At 42.7% G+C, this 25,240-nt stretch overlaps 2 protein-coding genes across 7 annotated transcripts in view; one reads left to right on the top strand and one right to left on the bottom strand.

Moving 5' to 3' along the window:
- MACROD2 (mono-ADP ribosylhydrolase 2) overlaps nucleotides 1-25,240 on the top strand; it is a 987,387-nt gene that overhangs the window by 641,748 nt on the left and 320,399 nt on the right. The gene's annotated exons all lie outside the window — the stretch shown is intronic.
- LOC310673276 (uncharacterized protein) overlaps nucleotides 11,447-25,240 on the bottom strand; it is a 172,110-nt gene continuing 158,316 nt past the window's right edge. The window contains exon 2 of the mRNA XM_083431590.1: nucleotides 11,447-14,551. Within this exon, the coding sequence (XP_083287716.1) occupies nucleotides 11,614-14,469 (2,856 nt within the window). The 5' untranslated portion in view covers nucleotides 14,470-14,551 and the 3' untranslated portion in view covers nucleotides 11,447-11,613. The remainder of the gene's footprint in view (nucleotides 14,552-25,240) is intronic.

The following is a 25,240-nucleotide window of genomic DNA, read 5'->3' as shown; positions in this document are numbered from 1 at the left end:
ACATTTAGCTCAGCCCTAATTGCCATTTATTTCCTGTAATATATTAAAGCCAGTTTTTAATAATGTGTGATTATATGAAAATTAACATTTTAACATTATTTTAGAATGATGATATTACTACTACTATTAGTAGTAATATTGAATTCAGACCTCACTTTTCTACAAAAGTACAGTGGTACCTCAGGTTAAGTACTTAATTCATTCTGGAGGTCCGTTCTTAACCTGGAACTGTTCTTAACCTGAAGCACCACTTTAGCTAATGGGGCCTCCTGCTGCTGCTGCACCGCCGGAGCACGATTTCTGTTCTCATCCTGAAGCAAAGTTCTTAACCTGAGGTACTATTTCTGGGTTAGCGGAGTCTGTAACCTGAAGCGTATGCAACCTGACACGTATGTAACCTGAGGTACCACTGTGTATCAAGTGGCTTACACAAAATTGACACAGTCCAAAATAAGATGGAAGTCTACGCCGAAAACAGACAATCTATGTTAGAGTTGTGCAGGTGGAGGCTCCAGGCGCGGCGCTGCTTCTGCGCAGCATGGCGGGCGAGGGCGAGGGCGGCAAGCTGATGCCAGGAGGCGCCACGTCCAGCCTCCACCTCTTCCCTGACACCCTCCAGAACTTGGCGCCCTGCGCCACTAGCCTCTATGGGTAAGACGTCCCTGTGTGTCCAACTCAAGGGCATGGGGAGGGCCTGCAGGAGCAATCGCCCTGGGCACATTTTTCGGGGGAGGAGATGCTGCCCATCTTTTCCTGAGCCTGCCGCTTTGAATGGTTTGGCTCTGATCAATGTGGCTCAGGGAGATGGCCTGAGAAGGACACCATGTGCCCTTCAACCCCAGCCTCGCTCTTGAGGGGCTGGGATTGAAGGGGGCATGGCTGTTGTGTCCTTCTCACACTGCCCTTGCCAAGCCAGTTGAGATTCTGGTCCCCAAACAATAGCAAGATATTAGACAATAGGCCATTCATGGATTTTGGTAGAGAGTAGGACTGTGACTGAAGCCTCTCCTGTATGTTGACGAAACAAACACAGCTAAGCAAAATTCTAGGCAGGTTTTTTGTTTTTGTTTTTTACATTTATCATTTTGGCATGTGCTAATGCAGACTTATTTTTAAGCTGCTGCACTTCATCAGTTAATACAGTGTTCAGCCCCTCTATTCTGTCTTTACAAGGACGGGTATGAAAAATTGGATTCTATCAAATTTTCATGTGGCTTATTCAGCAAGGGCTGTAATGCCTGGTAGCTGTACAATCATTTTCCTGGTCTCGAGTATGCATTATGTATGAATTTACATCTAATCTAAGAGGGCTAACAGTTGTGATGAAATCAATATATCCCACAGGTAAAGCTCCTCCAGCCCCACAGAAACACATGAAGGACTGTGCACTATTATCACCCCAATTTATTTATTTATTAGGTTTTGAGACCTTAAATGGAGCTAAAATGCCAAAACTGGCCCTCTGCATAAACTGGGGGTTGTTTCCATTGACAGCTAATTCAAATATTAACCACAGTGAGAATGAGCAATACTTCATACATTTCTCCATTAATAATTTATCTTGCATAGTATTACAAGCCATTACTTCCTTATTTATATAGGGTTGCCATCATTTATCAGTGTCTGTCTCTAATTTAAATATATCCTGGATTCTTATACGGTCTGAAATCTTTATGCAGATAACATTGTGTGTTGGCAGACAAAAGCAGTTAAGCTATCTCCAAGTTACGTGCCAGGACTCTAAAAAAATTATGATGTCTAAAATGGAAAGGCTAAATTCTTTGAAATTTGTATTTTTTTTACTTCAGAGTTGGGAAACCTGTGGCCTTCCAGATATTTTGGTGGTACAGCTCCCATTATCCTTTACCATTAGCCATAAACCTCTGAAGGAACACTGCTTCCCCACATCAACTTTAATAATATTATATTGTTATATTTTTCAGAATATCACTGGGGGGAAAGTTTAGCAGGGAGGGTCATGGTGTCTACAGACATTGGACACAATCAATAGGCCATTAGGGCTCCCTCCCCTTCTATGGAAGGAAATGCTCCTGCGAATAGCATTATTTATTATTATTTATTGAATTTATATACCCATGGCCCTATGGTTGGGACGCGGGTGGCGCTGTGGGTTAAACCACAGAACCTAGGACTTGCCGACCAGAAGGTCGGCGGTTTGAATCCCCGTGACGGGATGAGCTCCCGTTGCTCAGTCCCTGCTCCTCCCAACCTAGCAGTTCGAAAGCACGTCAAAGTGCAAGTAGATAAATAGGGACCGCTCCGGCGGGAAGGTAAACAGCATTTCCATGGGCTGCTCGGGTTACCAGAAGCGGCTTAGTCATGCTGGCCACATGACCCGGAAGCTGTCTGCGGACAAAGCCGGCTCCCTCGGCCTATAGAGCGAGATGAGCGCCGCAACCCCAGAGTCGGTCACGACTGGACCTAATGGTCAGGGGTCCATTTACCTTTACCTTTTTACCGCCCTATACCCAGAGGTCTCAGGGCAGTTCTTCTAACAGAGGAAAATGGAAGCCCCTATAACTGAGCCCCATTTGTGCTTCAGTGCTGCTGGATTGTGACTAATTACTGTGGCAGAAAGATAGTTAACTGATCTTTCCAAGTTTTGCAGTATTTTATATAGAGGCAGATAATGGTTGTCATCTGCTGCACCCCCTCTCTGTGGTCATGGATGAGCTGCTGTGATGTCATGGAATGCTCAGTACTGTGGAGCTTGCACAGTATGGCAGACAGACATCCATGCAACTTCCACCATTATCCGTATGACAGATATGTGCCTTTGTGGCTGTTTGAGTGCATGCTGGCATATTAGTAGTTCCAAATAATGACCTCATGGCGAGCCATACCATAAGGCAGAGTGGGTCGTGGGACATGTATGGGCAGCAAATTATTTATTTACATTATTATTGTTGTTGTTGTATTTTTACTCCCAGAGAGAGGGGCTAGTAGGATCTTCTGCCCCCAGTGTCAAAATAACTGGGCCAACCTTGTGCACTCTGTGCTTTAACTGCATTGGGCAATTTGCCATTTCACCTCAGGCAATGAATAGGGCTGACTTGGGAAAACTTGTATCTGAGCTCTTAAGAGTACCACAACCAGTCAGAATAGTCACTATTGGCCTAAATGGACCAGTGTTCTGACGCTGTGTGACACACCTTCACACATACGGGTTAGAGCCATGTGGAACTATTGTTCAGAATATAGCCCCATTTTTCTCAAGTCTGCATGGAAGTTGGTATTTGATTGGCCTTAGGTTGTCACTGTGGGAAAAGTAATTGGGCAACTGCCCAGGAACAATTTGAAAGGATGAAATATTAAAACGTTCTGTCTCTCTATTTTGTTAGAACAGTTCCATCTAGAAAGTCAATTAATATCACCTCCTTGCTAGTGTGAAATGGACATAAAATTGTTTGAATCAAAGTATTTGGAATGTCTCCAGGAAATAAGTATTGGCTTGCTGTGAACAGTGTATTGTGAACATGTGCTATTAATAATGCTGTATGAGTTAATCTCTGTAGGTCACATGATGTTGTTTGTTCTTTGATTATTGAAAGACCAGCCAAAACAGCAGGAGTTAAAATCATGCATTTCAAGGAAAGATAAATAAAAGTGGGCAATTTACTTTTGCCAATTACTTTAGCCCACAGAAGAAATCACTTGTGAACACTGATTTAAGGGAAAGCCAAAGGCTTGCATATTGCATAACCAAAATACCCGTAGAATCTGCTGAATGTCGACTGAAAACAAAGGTTGCAGGGGTTCAAAGACCAGCTACTTTTTCTGCAGCAGGGTCCCTGTCCCCAGCATCCTAGAGCTGAATGAAAGCAAAGGGGAGTTTTTAAGCCACTGTGGTGAGTCAGTTCATGGGGATTGGCTCCTAAGGTCACTGGAGAAGGTGTGAGGAAGAACAAAAAGGAGCTGTTGTTCTGTAGGCTCCAAATTTAGGCATTTAAGAACACTGAAAAACACCAAGTGCTTCAGTTTCAAGAGAATGGTGTGCAAAGTTCTGTTATGTACAATAGAATTTCAAGGAAAACACAGCTGCAGTCGCTCTTAAATAAGTTAAGGGAGAGCTTCCATGTATGTGCACAGAAATTAGTAGATCTGGCTGAAAGGAAACGTGGAGATCTGCATGGATAAATGCAATGCCTCCCTAATTATTATTGTATACAGTGGTGCCTTGCAAGACGAAATTAATTCGTTCTGCGAGTCTCTTCGTCTAGTGTTTTTTTCGTCTTGCGAAGCAACCCTATTAGCGGCTTAGTGGATTAGCGCTATTAGCGCTTTAGCGGCTATTAGCGGCTATTAAAGGCTTAAGGGATTAGCTGCCAAAAGGCTATTAGCGGTTTAGCGGCTTAGAAAAAGGGGGTGGGGAGCGAAAAAAAATCTCAAGAATCGCAAGACATTTTCGTCTTGCGAAGCAAGCCCATAGGGAAATTCGTCCTGCGAAGCGCATTGAAAAACGGAAAACCCTTTCGTCTAGCGGGTTTTCCGTCTTGCGAGGCATTCGTCTTGCGGGGCACCACTGTAATTATAAGATTATTGTATCATCTTGGAAAGTTGTATAATCCTAGGAGCAGCAGCACTTTTTTTCTAGGAGTACTCAAGGGTACGCAGTACCGACAACTTTCCTCTCAAATGTTAAAAGTGTGCTACTTACTGTAACAAATTCATGGTGAGTACTAGCACCTTTTCTTCTTTTTCTTTTAAAAAGCACTGCCTCGGAAGGAGTGTGGCTTGTGGTGGTGTGGGGAGGGACTCCACACTTCTGAACTTGCCATTACACTACTAGTTAAAAAAACTTTTTTGTTTCACTAGTCTGCATGAAGAAGCAGGAATTACATCCAGTTTCCAAGCCAATGTGAAAACATGAAGAAGAAAATCTACAGCCGAGGCCAGAGTTTCGTACCTCGGAAGTCAAACGGAATCCCGTCTGGAAGTCCATTCAACTTACAAAACCAAAGTGAAGCTTCTGATTGGCTGCAGAAAGCTCCTGCAGCTCCTGCAGCCAATCACAAACTGTGGCAGCCCTGTTAGACGTTCGGGTTCCAAAGAACGTTCACAAACCAGAACACTCACTTCTGGGTTTGCGGCGTTTGGGAGCCAAAACGTCCAAGTACCAAGGCGTTCGGGATCCAAGGTACAACTGTATATTAATATATATCATCCAAAACTGGTTTGAAGCCCCTATTGTGATATCAGTTCATAATTTTTGAACTGGCAATATTTTTATTGCGTGCACATGCACACTTGCGCACTCACACACAATCACACTATGCAAAAATCACAATGTGGAAAAAACCACGAAGCCAGCCAATGCTTCCCTCGATTCCTCCGGACCCTGTTAACTCTGCCGGCTCATGTCTTCCCTGCCTCCTGCAGGGCAGAGCAAATCACAAAAGCAGGTGCTGGCAAAAATCACGATGTGGGGGAAACTGGGAAGCCGGCCAATGCTTCTACATAGCTCCATCCTTATTTCAGACATTGTAATACATTGGTATGTCACGATGTTTAAGCTGGTGATAGATCATGATGTTGAAAACCAGATATTTCCCAGCCCTGATTAGCAGTATGTGCTTACTACTTTAGGATGCCTTTTAACTAGTAGTGGCTACCTATTCCTAGAGCAATGTGTAAGCTGATTTGATTTAAGTGCAGGGCCTTTGTGCTCTCCAGTCACGGATGAAAGATGCTGGATACCATTAGAAGCTGAATTATCAGCATGCAGTTTAGTCATAGTATGGGAACATCACCATAAATGCTTGCACTAAATTACCTGGATGTTGGCAAGGAACGAAGGGACACCCAGGCAGGCCTGCCAGGAAATTTGAAGGGGGAAAGAAAAGATCTAACAATCTGTTAAGCCCTAATGCATTTTAGACATAGGACTTTGCCCTTACGGGCAATCAAGTAAGTCTCATCAAAGAACAATAAAAAAATACTGCCTGCTATATTGATAGAGCAACTTTCAACTCTATTCAGAATGGGGTTAAGGAGGGAAACTTGTTTTATTTCAAAATAGCCCATTCAAAGTTGGGTGCTGTCATATCCCACATGACATCATTAGGAGTATGGTGGAGCTCTCTACCCCAAGCCCTGCCAAACATCTCACACCACCTGTTCTCCCTGCCCCACAAGCCTTTACTGTCAGAGGCTGTAAAACAGCAACAAGCTCACAACACTGCCTTCATTAAACTTTCCCTTTGTGGCCATCACCACCAGGTGATGAGTGGGACAAAGGAGGAGGGCTTTTAATGGAATGAGCCCATTCTTAGTATGTACAAAAGGTTTCATACTAAGAGAATTAATTTCCTTCCAAGCCACTCCCAATTTCAAACTTGGACAGCATCACAAACACAGGATTGCACATGTAAGGTGTTCTATAGTTCTCTTTCATCTTCAACTTAAGAGCCCCATTTTATTTCTGATAGTGTTTGAAAATACTTCATGTAGATTCTTAACTTGCATCTTAACAAGGAGTTAAAATGGAATTCTCAGCTCATAGATTCTTGACTGCTTCAGACCTGCCACTGAACTGTGACTTGCTCAATGAGGCATATTGTTTGAGTAGAGGAAAATTAGGAAGTGGCCATACACATCTGTGTTTTCTTTGAGGCATGTCATGAAAACAGCCATTCTGGGAAGATCATAAAAAGCTTTGCCCATCTGTCCATTTTATGTGCTTGGGGACTCTGAGTTCTGGCATTTCAGTGATCAGTGTTGTAATATAATGTTACATACTAATAAGATATATTTCCTGGATGGTGGAAATCCAACATAAGCAGTGAACTGGTGTCATCCATTTCCATTTAGAAACTTGAGATTTAGCACTCTCTTGAGTGATATTGTGAATTTTCACTTGTTTTTCTAAAGTTTTGTCTGTGTAGTGAGATGATTTACTTGCAACAAATACGGGCAAATTGTGTCACATAAATAGCAGATTTTGATGTACAACCCTCTTTGAGGTTTTCAGCTAAACACAGTACATTATTTACAATTGCGGGAGTCTCTCCGTGTTGTGAAGACAGCAGAATATCTAACACAGCTGGAGCTTTTAACCACTGGAGGCCTGCTTAAAATTCTACATTTGATATTCATTGAGTCAAATGAAGTCAAACTTGTCTGAATACTGATGCATGCGTGTGATGATAACTTCTGGCACTTAATTACTGAAATGTGAAAAATATGTTAAAGTCTACATTTGCAATAATTGGCCTGACCTAGAGATTTCTTAGTGCGCGTGTCTCAGACAGTAGTTGGGGAATGGGATGTATGGGACGAAAGGGCAATTCCACTGGTTTGCCTTTCATGTGTACAACTTGGTGTACAAATTACTGTGCAAGGAATGAGGGAAAGCAGATCTGTTGCAAGATTTTGCACAGGTAGAAATGGGCTTAATTCAGGTGCACTATCTACCTCTGATCAGCAATGAATATGGTTCTTTGCTCTCAGTTAGAGCCATTGCACACGTTATGCAGCTTTGCCATTGTCAGATAGGAGCTACAGCGAGTCATGCTTCCCTAATGAACATATGTTCATGAGACATTTAAAAACATGTACCTCGATAATACCTTGTGTGTGGTCGGTTCTGCCTCCTGCTGTTTCTCTGAGTGGAAGCCAGTTGTCGTCAGTGTGCTCACAGAATGGTTTTTTGATCCAATGGCGGCTAATTAGAAAAGAAGAGACATTATTTTACCAATTCCTCCTTGTCTCCGCTGTGCCTCCTCCCATTGTTCTGGAAAGTACCACTTCCTGGAGCTGATTTTCAAGGGGTGCTGAGGGCTAATGGCAGGAGAATCATAATACATGATCTCCCCTACTCTTCCATTGTGAGCACAAGGGTACCAATTGGATTCTTGCCTCCTTCTTTTTGAGGGGCAGCAGCGGGGCATGTAAGCTTCTTTGGACTAGGAACAGCATCTACGATGTAATGCATGAACTCTGGAGACTTTATGGTAATTTTCTTGAGGCATTTCCTATACCAACTACTTTTTTAAGTTTGAAGGGTTGCCACAACTGAAAGAAATAGGAATGTAAAAACCTAAACCTTTTGAACACATCCTCCAAATGACATGTAAATGCATTTAATTTTTCTCTCTGCTGTTAATTACTATGTGGCTGTAAGGCCCTTTGGTATTTCTGGTGTGCTGAAATATAGCAATGATTCTCCTGGAAGGTATTATCTCAATATATGTTACACTTCAAAAACAAGCAAAGGCAAAAAAGAAGAAGCAGTGATGCTGAAAAATTACTTAATGGTGTGCATGATAATTTACAGATACACATGACTTCCAGAACACTTAACAATATGTTGTCTTGCATAATTATTTTTGTACCATTCAAAACAAACTGCTGAATTGAATTTTAACAAATTAATTTGTCTTATGAAGTAATTTGACATTTTCCCCAAACTACATCTTCTCTGCAAAGTAGGACTTTAACATTTCAACTTTTAGTATTTTTACTATTTTGAAAACTTTCTCTGCTAGTATAGTTAAAAGTGATGCTCTGCTAGCATAGCGGACCATTGTCTTATTATTATCAGTTAATATCCATGAAGTTGTGTAAAAGTGACATTAACTGCCACTGCTTGACTACTGTTTTCTTTCCACAATTGCTTTGTTTTCTGAAATCTGAATTTATTTCTTTATCCGTCTGATGTGACAGCCTTTGGCCTCTGAATAGCGGAAGACACAATGAGACCTGGCCTTATTGAGAAACAATAAGTTCATTGATGTTTTACACACAGAACTAGAAGACCAAAAGTTCTTCTAGTCCTTGAGGAACTAGGTAGCATGTGAGACTTGGTGGGTGGGAGGGTAGACCCAACAAAAGATGGCTTACATATGATCTGCATGGCAGTTAGGGGAAAAAAGGGTCTGTGTAGTTTTCCATACTGCAGACATAATATTTAGTGCAACTCAGCATATGGATTGCTTGCATGATGTGGAGATTTTCCACACAACGCTGAGCTACAAGTTGAGAAGCTGTCAGGTGGGATTTATTTTCTCTTGGCAAACATCCTGTATTTATAAATTATGGTACCAGCAAGCAAGGAGATGTGCAGGTTAACTATGCCCCTCTGATTCATGATGCATTTCCAATGTAGCCCTTGCTGCTGGTGTTTATATTAATATAATGAGACAGAATAAGACTGTAGGTATCTAGACGCAGGTCCCAAACCAGAGAGAGAGAGCTGTGCTTAAGTGAAATTTATAGGCTACTTTTATCAGTGGGATTTAAGTGGGATTAGATTCTTCTGGATTGCACCCAGTAAGTGCACAAAAGACTTTTGTCAAATCATGACAAAATTAAATCCCCCAAAGAGTAGACTTCAGTCTAAAGGCAAGAAACAGTATCATTTAACTGATAAGAAAAATGCCTTTCCCCTCTTCTATTCTTTTTGCTTCAAGTAACAGTGTTTTCTTGGACAAGTAGCTACAAAATAGTAAATAGAGCCAAGATGCTACTGGGTATACTCTTGGCTTTGTTTTGTTTTTACATTTAAAACGTCACAAGACTCGATCACTCACTCAATGAAAATATTTAGAGAGAAATGTTATAAAACAGGAATGCAATATTTGTCCACCAATCAAGTCAAAAGAGCCAGCTTCAGCAGGTTTCCATACATAATTAATTGTGATGATTTACCAGTACAATAATATGGCTTCCTTGTGTATGTGGGTATTATTAACATTCAGTGAATGAGATGTGAATTGAACTAATTTCCCAAAATATCGACTTTGATTAGATCCTTGAAAGTTCTTTCCATTTTTTTAGATTTTTACACACACACACGATTTAAAATACACTGTTCAAATATGTGAATGTGCTGTGTGGGCCTTCCCAGTAAAAATGGGAATACCTAACATTAGTGCTCCAAATACACAATCATTTAAGAAACACATGACTGCATAATGTTACAGCACAAATACATGTTTGTCCACTTTTCCCTTGCCTTTCAAATATTCATGTGCTCCTTCTCATTGTATTCCATATTTGACAGCGTCTGTGATCTACTCTTACTATTTTTTCCTATGAGCAATGAAGCCATTTCCCATTTATGAAACCTCTTTGAAGGACTCTGGATGTCTGTTAAACACATGATGGCTGCTCTCAGTTTGACTGAGGGGCACACGAGAACATGTGGGAGCAAGCCATGTATCCCGATGTCAGGTGCATATTTTTAATATTGCTGCTACCAGTCCCTCTGATTAGTTATGTCATGTTTGTTAGGATATTTCCGTTCCACCTTAAAAGGGAGCAGGATGTTTGTGTCACAGCCTGTGTATTTTCCTGTTTCACAGGATGTTTATGTTGTGTCTTTGCTTTCGTTTCTTTCTCTCTGCCGGAACTCTGAAGCAGGCAGTCATGTTTTTCTTTGTTCTGATCAACACAGAAATAAACTTGTAAATAATGCTCTCCTGACTGCATCTTTCGCTGTGCTTTATCTGCTGATAGAGCGTGCACGGCTCTGGAATGTGGGAAGTTATTTCTGGAGCTCGTGTCGCTAATTGCTGATACTGAGTGTCTACGGGAGATCGATGGATGTCCGGAGACGAAGTAGAGTCATGATGGACTTTGTCTCCCTGGCAGTATCCCAACAATGTTGTCCAAATGTACAGATGGTGTAATAAATCTCAGGCATTCTTAATCTCTCTAACAATGAGATTTGTTAAAACAAGGACCATGCTGCAGTTCCACCCCACATCTCCGTGCCTGTCACCCTCAACAAGTTGTTGGACAGATAACTTCTGGAGCAGGGAGCATGCTCTATTTGTGGATACTTTCCTTGTGTACTGGAATCCTATAAAGTCAGGGTTCTGATATGTGCAGGGAGCCCCCACCAGCAGAAATGGCTCCCCACTTCAGAGGTTATCCCTCCAACTTGTGAAGAGTAACAGATATGGTGACAAGGTGGGCAGGACTAACATGTTTGAGAGATGCACAAAGCCTGAAAGGGGCTAGGGCACATCTCATGAGTTCAGATTTCAGGTGGCTATCATTGTGGACAGCTGTAGCTATCTTTCCTTTTGCTTTGGTTGCAAATTATCTTTCCCACTAAATGTGCTTTACAGAGAGAGACATGTCAGTTTGCAGAGAGAAACAAGAGTGAAAGTTGCATGTATGCATACAGTTCAGGAGCTGATCATAAGCTTCTCCTTTATTCCCTAGCCTTAACAACAGGTTGCGTTGATTGGTTTGAGTCTGAAAAGGAATCAGAAGAACACGTTGCATGCGGAAAGGGGTGTAGGAGAGGTCATATTTGGCATGGTCCACAAAAAAACTGGCAGGGCTGCCTTCAGATGATTGCATTTCTCATGCTTGCAATATAACAACCATCTCAGAAATGGGAGCCCTGGAAACTCCGCTGCACAAACAAAACGACCACGTAGATTGTCTTGACACATGTACATTAAGCATATTTAGAATAGAATAGATTCTTTATTGTCATTACACAAGTGCAACATTGCACAAGTGCAACGAAATTGGATGCCATCCCTTAAAAACAACAAAAGCAAAACAACAACAACAACCAAACAAACCACATTCCAGCCACACCCACACCAACACCCATCAAACTCCCAGGTCACACTATCGAGTTACAGCATTCAAAAAGGCCACAGCTCTTGGATAGAAACTGTTTTTCAGTCTATTTGTCCTTGACTTGATGTTTCTATATCTCCTGCCAGAAGGCAGTAGTGCAAACAGACTGTGTCCCGGGTGAGATGAATCCTGCAGGATGTTGTTTGCTTTCCTAAGACAACGGGAACCGTACAGTTCTTCCAAAGATGGGAGAGGATGACCAATAATCCTTTGGGCTGTGGTTATGACCTTCTGGAGCACCTTCCTCTCCCTAGCTGTACAACTGGAGAACCAAGCACAAATACAGTATGTAAGAATGCTCTCTATGGAGCCTCGGTAGAAGGACACCAGCAGTCTCTCACTCAGATTGTTCTTCTTCAAAAGTCTGAGGAAATAAATTCTCTGCTGGGCCTTCTTCACCAGAGCAGTGGTATTTGCGCTCCAAGTCATGCCCTGATCGATAGTTACTCCCAAAAACCTGAATTCCGCCACCCTCTCCACCCGTTCCCCGTTGATATACAAGGGCTGAATGTCCGCCTTTTTTTTTCTGTAATCCACCACCAATTCCTTGGTCTTAGCCGTATTAAGAGCCAGATTGTTCTCTCCACACCAAACACAGAGCCGCTCCACCTCGTCCCGATAGGCGGACTCATCCCCTCCTGAAATGAGCCCTACCACCGTAGTGTCATCAGCAAACTTGATGATTTTGTTGCTGGAATAGATGGCTGTACAGTCATACGTATAGAGAGCATAGAGCAGGGGACTCAACACACAACCCTGTGGTGAGCCGGTGTTAAGGCTAAGGGCTGTGGACATATGTGACCCTACTCTAACCCTCTGAGAACGTTCTGACAAAAAATCCAAAACCCAGAGACAGGTGGAGTTGGAGAGTCCAATCGCCTCTAGCTTGGACACCAGTCTATGGGGGAGGATAGTGTTAAAAGCAGAGCTAAAATCCACAAACAGCAGCCTCACATAACTCCCCGGCTGCTCCAGATGGGACAGAGCAGCATGGAGAGTGGTGGTGATAGCGTCTTCTGTGGATCTATTTGCCTTGTATGCAAACTGGTGGTTGTCAAAAGTTGATGGAAGACAGGAAATAATGTGACGGCGCACCAGTTTCTCAAAACACTTCATGATGATTGGAGTCAGTGCAACTGGTCTGTAGTCATTCAAACTACTGATTGTGGATTTTTTAGGCAGAGGGACAATAGTTGACGACTTCAGGCAGGGTGGGACAATAGACTGGTGTAAGGACTTATTGAAGATCTTAGTAAAGACCCTCGCCAGCTGATCCGCACAGCCCTTCAACACCTTTCCAGTGATGCCATCAGGTCCAGCCGCCTTCCTCGGATTCGCCATCCTCAATACCTGTCTCACCTCATGCTCCTCTACCGTGAATGAGGGGCCCCCATGGGCTGGTGGCTGTAATACCGGCGTCTCAGGTGGCTTCCTCTCGAAGCGAGCAAAGAAGAGGTTAAGCTCCTCCGCCAGCAAAGGGTCACCGTCGACAGCACCAAGGTTAGGTTTGTAGTTGGTAATATGCTGAATCCCCTGCCACATCTGTCTTGTGTTGTTGCTCCTTAAATTATCCTCAATCCTCAGCCTATAATCCAATTTTGCCCGTCGAATACCCCTCTTCAAGTTTGCTCTTGCCACACTGTAAAGCTGCACCTCGCCTGACCTAAAAGCCCTGTTCCTTTCCCGCAACAGGCACTGGACCTCTCTATTCATCCAGGGTTTCTGATTGGGGTAAAACCGGATGGATTTATTTACTGTGACAGTGTCTGTGCAGTGATTGATATAGCACAGAACTGCCGCCGTGTGTTCCTCCAGGTCTGTATGATCGAAAATATCCCAATTGGTTCTCTCAAAACAGTCCTGCAGCTGGTGAATAGCACCTTCAGGCCAGATTTTAACAGATTTTAATATTGTGGGAGCCCGTTTCCTAAGTGGGATATATGCTGGTACCAGGAACAGAGACATATGGTCGGACTGGCCCAAGTGTGGTAGCTGTAAAGCCCTATAGCCGTGATTTACATTCGAATAAACTTTATCCAGTGTCTTGTCCCCTCTTGTGGGACATTTCACATGCTGATAGAGCGTTGGGAGCACTGTTTTAAGTTCAACATGGTTGAAGTCTCCCGCAATGATGTGCACAGCTTCAGGATACTTGTCTTGCTGGCTGCTGATAAGGCTCTGCAGGCATCCCGAAGCCAGGTTGGCATTGGCATCTGGTGGCACGTACACACCAGTTAACATAACAGCTGTGAACTCCCTAGGGAGATAGGCTGGTCTACATTTAACAGCCACATATTCCAAATCCGGTGAACAGTGACTGCCCACAGTCTTCGAATTATTGGACCAGCATTTGTTCACATATACACACAGCCCCCCTCCTTTGGTTTTTCCGAAGTCCATGCCTCGGTCATGACGATGTACCGCACAGCCTTCCAACTGAATAGCTGTGTCTGGTATGGACGGTTGAAGCCATGTCTCAATGACAAATAAAACGCAGCAATCTTTTACAAGGCTGTTCTTTGCTGCCTGCAGCCTCAATTCATCCATCTTGTTGGCAAGAGATCTCACATTAGCAAGAAATATGCTAGGGAGCGGTGGTTTAGATGGACTCCTCTGCAATCTTACCAGGACGCCAGCCCGACAACCCCGCCTTTGCCTCCTGTCTCTACGCCGCCTTCGCCTCCTCCCTGGAGGCATAGTAATCCATGGAGAGCCCGGTGGCCTGGCTACTCCCACAGGAACGTTATCTGGGCGAAAATAATCAGCTCTTACAGCTTGTTCACACTGTAACCCGACCTTCAGAAGTTCCTGCCTGCTGTAAATCTTTCTTGCCCGGCCAGACATACTCAGACCAAGTAAAAATAATAAAAACAAAACAAAACGCTAAGGGAGAGCACTAAGCCGCAGCGTCTATGCGCGCCGCCATCTTAAAACCTTCATAAAGAAGGCTTTAAGCAAATGCAAAGTTGCCCACTTTGCATATCTTATTCAAACTGCAGAGTTTCAGTTTTGTGGTTGAGGAGGTTTGAATGGTTTGCCTTAAAATCCCAGCCCTTGCTTATTACATGCCCTGTAGCCTTCTCCCGAATTTCACCCCACTCCATTACACATCATTGTAAGGAGGAGTTAGGAGTTAACTGTCTATTGTGACTGAATGTCATTGCCACTTGATATTTGTTGGCCGGTGTGAAAAAGAGCTCATTATCTGCAACCTAGTACCCAGTAGGCAGGTATTCACTTCACAGCACAAAAACCGCTTTCACAATTGGCAGTAATTAGTATTCTTGTTGGCAGTGTCACAAGAGAGATGGGGAACTGAATGGGCGTATGGTGAAGACTTACTGTCCTGCCATGTCAGGGTGCAGAGTCAGCAGCAGGGCAGCGTGGTTAAACTGCTACCCTCTTTGTCCATGCTGCAAGAGTTCTCTGGATAAAAAGGGCTGCTGAGTATATTTTCACAAGTGAGGGACTCTCTTTATCTCATTTTTTGTGGAGGGAAAAGGGAAAATACTTGATCAAGCACCAACACACTTGAAATACAGTGGTGCCCCACAAGACAAAATTAATTCGTTCCGCGAGTCTCTTCGTCTAGCGGTTTTTTTGTCTTGCGAAGCAACCCTATTAGCGGCTTAGTGGATTAGCGCTATTAGCGGTTTAGCGGCTATTAGCGGCTATTAAAGGCTTAAGGGATTAGCGGATTAGCTGTTTAAAGGCTATTAGCGGTTTAGCAGCTTAGAAAAAGGGAGTGGGGAGCGAAAAAAAATCTCAAGACTCGCAAGACATTTTCGTCTTGCGAAGCAAGCCCATAGGGAAATTCGTCCTGCGAAGCGCATTGAAAAATGGAAAACCCTTTCGTCTAGCGGGTTTTCCGTCTTGCGAGGCATTCGTCTTGCGGGGCACCACTGTATTTGCTTCGCAGACTGTCACAGCTTCCTGATGCTTGCTCCCAACGAGGGCAAACATGCTAAGAGAAGATTTGATGTCCTTTGTGCAGTCACCTCAGATAATCTACTTTGCGCAAAGTATGCAAGATGCAGGACCTCATTTTAACAACAACAATGATTTATGCTCCCACAGGATACTGAAGGATTTTTGTTGTTCTGATTTCTTCCCCAATCTTACAAACTCTACCTAGTCAAATGCTATAGAGAAGGTTGTGCTCCCTTGTCTTGGATACAAGCAACTCATCCAGTAGGAGCAAACAATTACTGTTGTGCAATATGAACACAAGGATCCTTAATGTGAGGCTGGACAGAAGGGGAGCCCATTTGTTAAGATTAATTGAACAAAAAAGCGTTTCTGCAGTAGGTGGAAAGTCAATGTCCATGTATTTAGTTAACTAAGTCAGTAGTCTTCACAAGTTGCATGAGTAATAAATACAATATAGAACATTGTTTATCCACAAAGTCAGATAATTTCACCATAGGTTTTCTTTGTTTTTGTTTTACATAAAACACGGACCCTAATTCAGCTGTGTTCAATAGAGATTCATAACCTGAGTGTTGTGTAGAATTTAGCAGGTTAGTTTGTATTAAACATGGATTTCTTTGTAAACCAAATTATTTCTTAAAAATAACATGATATAATTGAAATCCTTTTAAAATGCTGTTTATCCACTCTGTGAATTCCATTTCCTTACAAAATTCTTCTGGGAGAGCTAAACCACTTTGAGAAAGTAACTGATTTATCATTTGAGAAACACATTGATGTGTTATTGGAACAGCTTTTAGAAACAGGCTTTAAGTATGAGATATCTTATTTTTCTTTACAGGTACTGCTTTGTTATGTAATGCTAACCATGGGTTGTAATGCTAAGGAGATAGTTCAGTACAAGCATCACTCTCAAGCATGGAACAATCTTCCTTCTTCCCCTACCCATGTGCAGAGAGGTTTTTTGTTGTTGTTCTTGTTTAGAACAGATTTGGGGAGACAAGGGACAGATTTTTGTGGACAAGAGGTAGAGAACCTTTTTGGTCTGATGGTTAGCTCTTAAGCTCCCCAACCCTGGCTGGGCAACACTCAACATTCTGGGAACACCCACCTGCCAGTCATTTGATGTCACATTGACATCAAGGCATTGACAAGTGAGTTGTCCTGCCCATCTGCTGCCTTGAGGGTGGGGGAAAAAGGTTTGGATACAGCAGCCAGTCCTCCTTCCCCCGGGAAACTGGTCGGTGTGTCTTATCTGAACAGAATTGAATTCTCTGTGCATTCACTGATGCTTGGGAGTTTAATCCTGCTTTCTGCAGGGTTCGGATGTGCCAGCCAGTTCCCAGTAGGAACACTGTACTCAGTACTGAGCTAGAGGGAGCAATGGTCTGGCTCAGTATAATGCAGATTCCTATGTTTCCTATTTGCTGAAATTTCCACTGCTTCCATTCTAAAGCTTCTTAAGATCCTAGCTGTTACTTTTTGGATTGTCATTGCCATTTTTCTTAAGAAATGCTCCTGTACTCTGATTCAGACATGGCTTGGACCAATCTATTGTTTAAGGGACAGAATGTGGATCTGACTCTCAAGAGATTAGTGAAATCCAGAATTGTAAAAAAAAGACTCATTATTGCATGACCGCATGCTAAATATTTGAACAACCCTTACAGGCTAATCCTGAAAGCAGCTTAACACATGCTACATTTTGTACTCAGTTACAGATATCCTAGCCCAAATTACTTATATCAGTTGTGAAGGGCTCACACATTTATAAATTACTGTTTCCCCCTTTGTGATTATGTAGCCTGATCCTTTCCTAGTCAGTGCTTCTATGTTTTTTAATGGGAAAAAATGATTTATTTGCATATATGCTTGCTTCACAATTTGTGTGCTGCCTGAACCCTTTTACTTGGGTATCTGTAGTTAGGTAGAACTGTGAGCAAGAGAATCTATGCGCAGTCACCTGAGCTCTGCATATGGCTGGATTTTGCATGTTTTTAGATGTTTTAATTATTTGTATTTATCTGAATTGTATTGTTTTTATCACTAATGTGTTGGTTACCCTACACTCCTGTCATGAATGAGCCAGTCCCCAAGGGAAGTTTGCAGCCAGCTCCCAGTGAAGGAAGGAGCCAGGAAGAGAGAAGGTTAACTGCAAGATGGGAGGATTATAGCTGAGAGCCAACTCCCCCACCCTTAGGAATGCCAACTGATAGCGGAGTTGTGGAGAGTCAGCCAGCAGCCTGCCAGCCCGCCAGTGAAGGACAAAATGCAGGGAATAGAAAGGAAAGCAGCTCAGAGAGTAGGAAAGACCACAGAAGTACACTCTCAGAGAATGAGGAAGCGGTGGGAGCTGACCCCCTTAGCCCAAGGTCTAGGCGTACGGGGGGTCTTCAAGACAGGATACGTCACAAGAGGAAGTTCGGCTGTTACTGGTCTCACCGGAAACACCCTCCTTAGAAGGGACATCTTTGATTTATGAACAGATGGCTGTGATTGCCGCTCTGGTGAACTCTGTTTTTTGCAATAAATCTTCCTTTTAATTAACTATGCTCGTTTGTTATCAAGACTCCCTGACAGCTCCTTGGCAGGAGTGTGTGTGGGGGGGAAGGCTGGGATATAAATTTAATAAATAATAGATGTGGAATGGGAGACATACTTAGCTGCTTGTGGAGTGAACACATGAATTTTTGTATCACAGACTTAGTTTGCTTTTCAGGCTATGAGTAAGTTTGGTTGGACGATCATCTTGTGCTGTAATCTTGCTGTGTTTTGACATTTGGGTGTAATAAAAGCTGTGTGAAGTAGCCCTCAAATATTGAGTACTCAGGATGACACATCACAATGCGTCATCACATGGATGTTATATGTGCCTTGCAGACAGAATAATAGACACAAATGTTGATGGCATGCCAAGTTCTTTATTTTGGGTTTCCTGGGTTACAAGATTAACAGCATTAACTAAATAAATTTTCATATTGTTGCATCAAAGACCAGTGCATACCTAATTTGGGGGAACCTCTTAAGCCACTGGTTCGTGTGGTTTAAGCATCACGGGGGAACTGGAGTCCAAGAATCCAGGATATTTTTGCAAAGCCAGCCCACAAGCAAAGGAGGAAAAGGGAGAGGGCAAGGGAGAAGTATATATATATATAAGGCTCATTCCAAGTCCAGTAAGCCTTAGAATATATTGGACCAAGATCATGATGTCTGAACTGAGCCCATTTAATCAAATTAAGATTTTAGTGTTCGGATGTAAAGTGTTTTTGAATATATGGTTAGGTAGCTAGGATATGGAAAAGAGACAGGCAAATGTTTATCAACATTATTAGCTGCCTTATTTTGCAAGGAACAGTCAGGACTTGCAAATGTTTATTATCCCGATAATGTATGCATTCCTTGCTTGGTATAAGAATTGCATGAGATAACATCATAAACATTTTTTTTTGCTGAAAACTTCCCTTTCTGGCAGTATAATCAATAGGACTGAAGGCTTTTATGCTCTCTAAATGTTCATTGTGATGATGTATTAACACTCAGATTGCAAGTAGCAGGAGGAGATGGCACCATTTTGGGAAGTGACAATATGAATGTTTGCCAAAACCCCTTACATAAATCAGCTTACCCAGCTGTAAATTATAAACACATGAACCACATTTCTGAACAGTGGCTGATCAACTTTTGAATCTTTCTCATAGCGTTTGCATTTATCATTGCATTTAAATCTATCTCAACTTTTAAAGTTATTCTATCAAGGTCATTTGAAATGAGCCCATAATTAATTAACAAACCCAAATCCAACCTCACTTACACCCTCACCCACTGCTAACCCCTCCCCCTCACCCCAAACCCTTCACAGCTCCTTCAAGCCTTCCCATCATTGTAGTTCCTTTGTGTCCCTCCATCCCTTCTTTGTTTAAACATTTGCTATTGTTGGCACTGTGGGTTAAACCACAGAGCCTAGGACTTGCCGATCAGAAGGTCGGCGGTTCGAATCCCCGCAATGGGGTGAGTTCCATTGCTCGGTCCCTGCTCCTGCCAACCTAGCAGTTCGAAAGCACGTCAAAGTGCAAGTAGATAAATAGGTACCACTCTGGTGGGAAGGTAAACGGCGTTTCCGTATGCTGCTCTGGTTTGCCAGAAGCGGCTTAGTCATGCTGGCCACATGACCTGGAAGCTGTACACTGGCTCCCTTGGCCAATAAAGCGAGATGAGCGCTGCAACCCCAAAGTCGGTCACGACTGGACCTAATGGTCAGGGGTCCCTTCACCTTTTTGTTGTTTAAAACCATATTTTAAAATCTGCCTTCTCTTTTGCTTCCCTTCACTAGTCTTATGTCATGCACATCTAACTACAGCACTACAAATCTCCCAAGGGGAGTTGGAAGATGTATATAGGAAGATAAAACTGCTGTCAAAGACTAGCTTGCACTCTCTAAAGAACAGTAGCCAAGTAGCTTGAAAGTGTGGGGTGGTGGGATTAAAACATATGTTAACTATTCTGTCTGACCATTGTCAGGTGTTATTTTCTTTATGTTATAGCATGTCATAAGCAAGCCAGCCTTAAGCTTGGATTTGGTTTTTTCCTTTTCTTTTAATGAATATTTGCCTTTGTAGAACAAATGAATGGTTAAGAGGTTTTGATGCTGATTTGCATAAACACAAATATTCCCCGGCTGGCTATGCATTTATTTAGCCTATCCATTTGTGGTTTTTTGTTTTTGTTTTTTTAAAAAAACCTTTCAGTTTGAGTAATCTCTGTGACTCCATAGCTAAGCTACTCTGATTTATATTGGTGTTAAGCATAGTTTTACTCATCTTTCTTTTCTTTCCTTTTCTTTTAAATTCAGTGCACATTTCCATAACCTTGAAAGACTTCAGAATTCTTTAGGTGTTTTTATCCAACCTCCGGGCTAATGCTGCTTATTTTGTACTATATAATCACAGTTACTTTTCCCAGGGTACCAAAGACAAGCAGTCCTGAATTCCTGCGAAGCAACAAAGGCAGAAAGCGAATAAGACCTTAATTTCCCCAGTCTCTCTCTCCCTCCACCCCCCACATTTTTTTAAAAAGGAAAGCAGAGGTTTCTTTTCTGAGCCTCTTCTCTAGTGTTAATAATTCTATATAGAGAGCTTATTCTTGAAAGGCTTTTGTAATTAGCCCTTTGCATAATGGCTACCAGGTTTCGGGTTACATACTGTGCATTTTCACATTGATTCTTTTCCTGTGCTCCAAGTCATGAAATCAGCAAAAATCAATTAAAGACCGCTTAAATGTCTATAGAAAGTTGCTTTAATTGGCTTTGCTGTTTTCAGCATGAATGCATTTGAAACCAGAAGACCTATGAACTGCATTCAGCCCACGTCAAGTCCTTCCCATTTAGACTACTATTGCGTACATAGTACTTAGCAAACTGTAACGCCTAAAGGGAACAGATTATGTATGCTTTAACACCTGAAAGATCTGAAGGCCCATGACATTTTTGGCAGAGGTAGAGGTGGGGCTGAGAGAGCGGAGAGGAGAAAATTGTTCTTATTATCTTCTCCCCGCGCACCAAGGCTTCCAGATAACATGGAGCCATTTCTGGAGATAGCCACTGCAAACCCTGAGTGGAATCAGAACGCTCCCCACTCAGGTAGAAGGCATTGTGGACTTGTCTCACAGCAGCCACCTCAATCTAGGAAGCCTCACTGATGTCCTGTGAAGACTCAATGGGATCTGGAGAATGCATGCCTCAGACACATGTCTTCTCTAAACCTAATTCCTTCCCTCTCCCTGCCCCCACAATGCATTTCAGTAAGAAGCAAGGAGGCAGCCTGCCTTAAAATTTCGTCTTGAAGCTTCATCTGTTTTACCACCTAGTGACCAACAGAGGGATGTTGTTACTGTCGTGAAAATAAAATGCAGGTGGCATGATTTTGCTTGCAAACAGACCATTTTGCAGCCCCCTCCCCCAGGTCACCATTATTAAACCTTACTGTGCATTATGATGTTCAGACCTTAGCTCGGCTTTGACACAGAATATTATTACACTGTTGTTGTTGTTTAGTCATTTAGTCGTGTCCGACTCTTCGTGACCCCATGGACCAGAGCACGCCAGCCACTCCTGTCTTCCACTGCCTCCCGCAGTTTGGTCAAACTCATGTTGGTATCTTCAAGAACATTGTCCAACCATCTCGTCCTCTGTCATCCCCATCTCCTTGTGCCCTCCATCTTTCCCAACATCAGGGTCTTTTCCAGGGAGCCTTCTCTTCTCATGAGGTGGCCAAAGTTTTGGAGCCTCAGCTTCAGGATATATTCTTCTAGTGAGCACTCAGGGCTGATTTCCTTCAGAATGGATAGGTTTGATCTTCTTGTGGTCCATGGGTCTTTCAAGAGTCTCCTCCAGCACCATAATTCAAAAGCATCAATTCTTCGGCGATCAGCCTTCTTTATGGTCCAGCTCTCACTTCCATACATCACTACTGGGAAGACCATAGGTTTAACTATTTGGACCTTTGTCGTCAAAGTGATGTCTTTGCTTTTTAAGATGCTGTCTAGGTTTGTCATTGCTTTTCTCCCAGGAAGCAGGTGTCTTTTAATTTCGTGGCTGCTGTCACCATCTGCAGTGATCATGGAGCCCAAGAAAGTAAAATCTCTCACTGCCTCCATTTCTTCCCCTTCTGTTTGCCAGGAGGTGATGGGACCAGTGGCCATGATCTTAGTTTTTTTGATGTTGAGCTTCAGACCATATTTTGTGCTCTCCTCTTTCACTCTCATTAAAAGGTTATTTAATTCGTCCTCACTTTCTGCCATCAAGGTTGTGTCATCTTCATATCTGGGGTTTTACACTAAAATCATTCAAACTAAAGTTTGCCAAGCTGTCTTAAGGTGGGAATAGAGAGGCATCCTATGGTGGAAAAGCTGGGGGCAGGAAGCACAGTCCATTGTTGTAGTTGGTTGTATATGACCGGAGGACTAGTGAAAGCTGGCCAGAAAGAGATGATGCACTATGACTATGCAAAATAATAATGAGGTACCTACTTAGAGCACTTATCTGTTGTTTGCTACACAAATGCCAGAATGAGAAAACAGGAAATGGTTGCCTGGATACAGGCTAACCACCCCTAGGCCTCATAATTAAGGGAAACTTTCTATTGATTGCACATAATATCATAGGTGCTTGATGTAGTATAGTTAAAGCTATCTGTCTGTGCTTTCAGTGACAAAGGCATGTTTAACTTCCTTATCTCCAGCTGAGATAAAAAGGCCAAGAACACTGGGTTAGAATCTAATTATGCATTCACTCCTTACCTAGTAAAAATGCACAATAAGCTTTTGAGTAATCAAAGGAAACTTAGGGAAGTACACTGTAAATTATTTTCTGTAGGTTTTTGCCTGCAGATTGAATTCTGGAGTGGACAGATGTCCTTTTCTTGCACATCCAGGTAGGGTACACCCCCTCTCTCTTGTCTGAAACCCCAGTGAGCTGCTGCCTGTCATTGTGTAGATATATGGAACTAGGTGGGCAGACTCAGTATAACCCAGTTTCCTATGTGGAGATGTAAAAGTATGGTGATGCTGGCCCTAATGCAGAGAGCTTTAGTTTCGCCATAAAAATTAATGGGACAAAGAGATACCTTCCCATATTGAGAGGGAGTATCTGAAGTGAGGTTCTGAATCCACTCATCTGTAGATGCTTAAAATCCTCCTTACGTTCTGACATCTTCTCAACATAGTGAGGTCTGATATACAGCCACATTGAGGTTGGGGCTTGCATGTGTGGCCCCTCCTATCTACAGTTCAAAGTAGTGAAGGGCACCCACTGGGATGGCTTTCAAAGATGGTTGAACAAATTGGTGGAGGGGAATCAATGGCTATCAGCCATGGCTACTGCCCGTGATGTCTATGTTCTTACTGTTGTACCCAAGTCCTGCTCCTCCTTTCAGAAAATATGCATTTACTAAACTCTTTCATTTGAGTTGCATCTCTTCCCAGCTTGCCTTTTATCATGCCAACAATAAACTTGATTGTTTTATCTGATTTGCTCAGTTTTTATGCAAAACGAGTACCCCTATTCCATTGTTGGTATCCTTGAAACTTTTCGTTCATTGTCAGTTCACTTAATCAGATGTTATTTTCGGAGTGAATTATCTGGGGATTTATTCTGCTGTACCTTTGTCTCTCTATAGCTAGATATTGATGTCTTTGTAACTGGAAGAATTAACCCTTGATTTGATTTCTGCATGATTGAGATCGGTGCCTGAGCTTTTTGTTAGCTTCAGCTGAGTATAGTGTCTTCATCACAGTACAGTAATTTTATGTTTGATTGCAAAAGGTCACAGCGTGTCTGTTCACATCGGGAAAGACATTTTTCTCTCTGTCAAAAGTGTTACAGTTCTACAAGACTGAATGTCTGCTTTCAACAGAGAACATGGCTTGTATGCAAGTTGCAACTGTTGCTGAGCTCTTTGCTAGTGACCATTCACTGACTGAATTCTTCCTGCTCTCTCTCTCTCTCTCTCTCTCTCTCTCTCTTTTAATTGCATATGTTTTAAACTAGGGTAGTTTAGGAAAGTATAAATATTTGATACTCATTTTGGATTACTGATAGCCCCCACGAAGACTGAAGAAATGTCTTGATCCAAATTGTTAATGTCTAAGTTTATATGGGACGCAGATGGCGCTGTGGTCTAAACCACAGAGTTGGCAGTTCAAATCCCCATGACGGAGTGAACTGCTGTTCTCGGTCCCAGCTCCTGCCAACCTAGCAGTTCAAAAGCACGTCAAAGTGCAAGTAGATAAATAGGTACCCTTCTGGCGGGAAGGTAAACGGCGTTTCCGTGTGCTGCTCTGGTTCTCCAGAAGCGGCTTTGTCATGCTGGCCACATGACCTGGAAGCTGTCTGCGGACAAACGCCGGCTCCCTTGGCCAGTAAAGCGAGATGAGTGCCGCAATCCCAGAGTCGTCCGCGACTTGGCTCTTTTAAAGCGTTTATTATATCACCTTAAAAATGTTACTTTTTAAGATTATTTATTTTTGCTGGCATTCAGTTATCTTGTTCTTTTGCAAGTGCATCACCCCACCCCTTTCATTTGCACTCTAATTTTGACTGCTCAGATACTACTATAGCTTTGCTGTCTGCATGGAAAAGGCCCTAGCTCAGTTTGTTGTTGTTGTTTGGTCATTTAGTCGTGTCCGACTCTTCGTGACCCCATGGACCAGAGCACGCCAGGCACTCCTGTCTTCCACTGCCTCCCGCAGTTTGGTCAAACTCATGCTGGTAGCTTCAAGAACACTGTCTAACCATCTCGTCCTCTGTCGTCCCCTTCTCCTTGTGTCCTCCATCTTTCCCAACATCAGGGTCTTTTCCAAGGAGTCTTCTCTTCTCATGAGGTGGCCACAAATGCTTTGTGTGCAAAAGGTCTCAGATTTGATCCCCGATATCTCCAGGTAGGGTTGGGAATGTGCCCTGTCTGAAACCCTAGAAAGCCAGTACTGAGCTAGATAAAATTGGTGTAAGGCATCATAAGATATTTTTGCTTGGCAAACTGGATGGTTTCTTGGAATGAGACTATAAGGCCATTAATTTTGACATCATCCATTGGAAATGGCAGGATGCATGAGAGATAACAGAGTACTATGTGATGTGGGCATTCAAAATAGATATATGTAGAGAGGAGTGAGCCACTTTATTCCATAGCTG

The sequence above is a fragment of the Podarcis tiliguerta genome (genome assembly GCF_965153285.1).
Source record: "Podarcis tiliguerta genome assembly, chromosome: 3".
NCBI lineage: Eukaryota > Metazoa > Chordata > Lepidosauria > Squamata > Lacertidae > Podarcis > Podarcis tiliguerta.
Note: the sequence above shows the minus strand (reverse complement) of the source record. Positions and strands in the feature narration are given on the sequence as shown.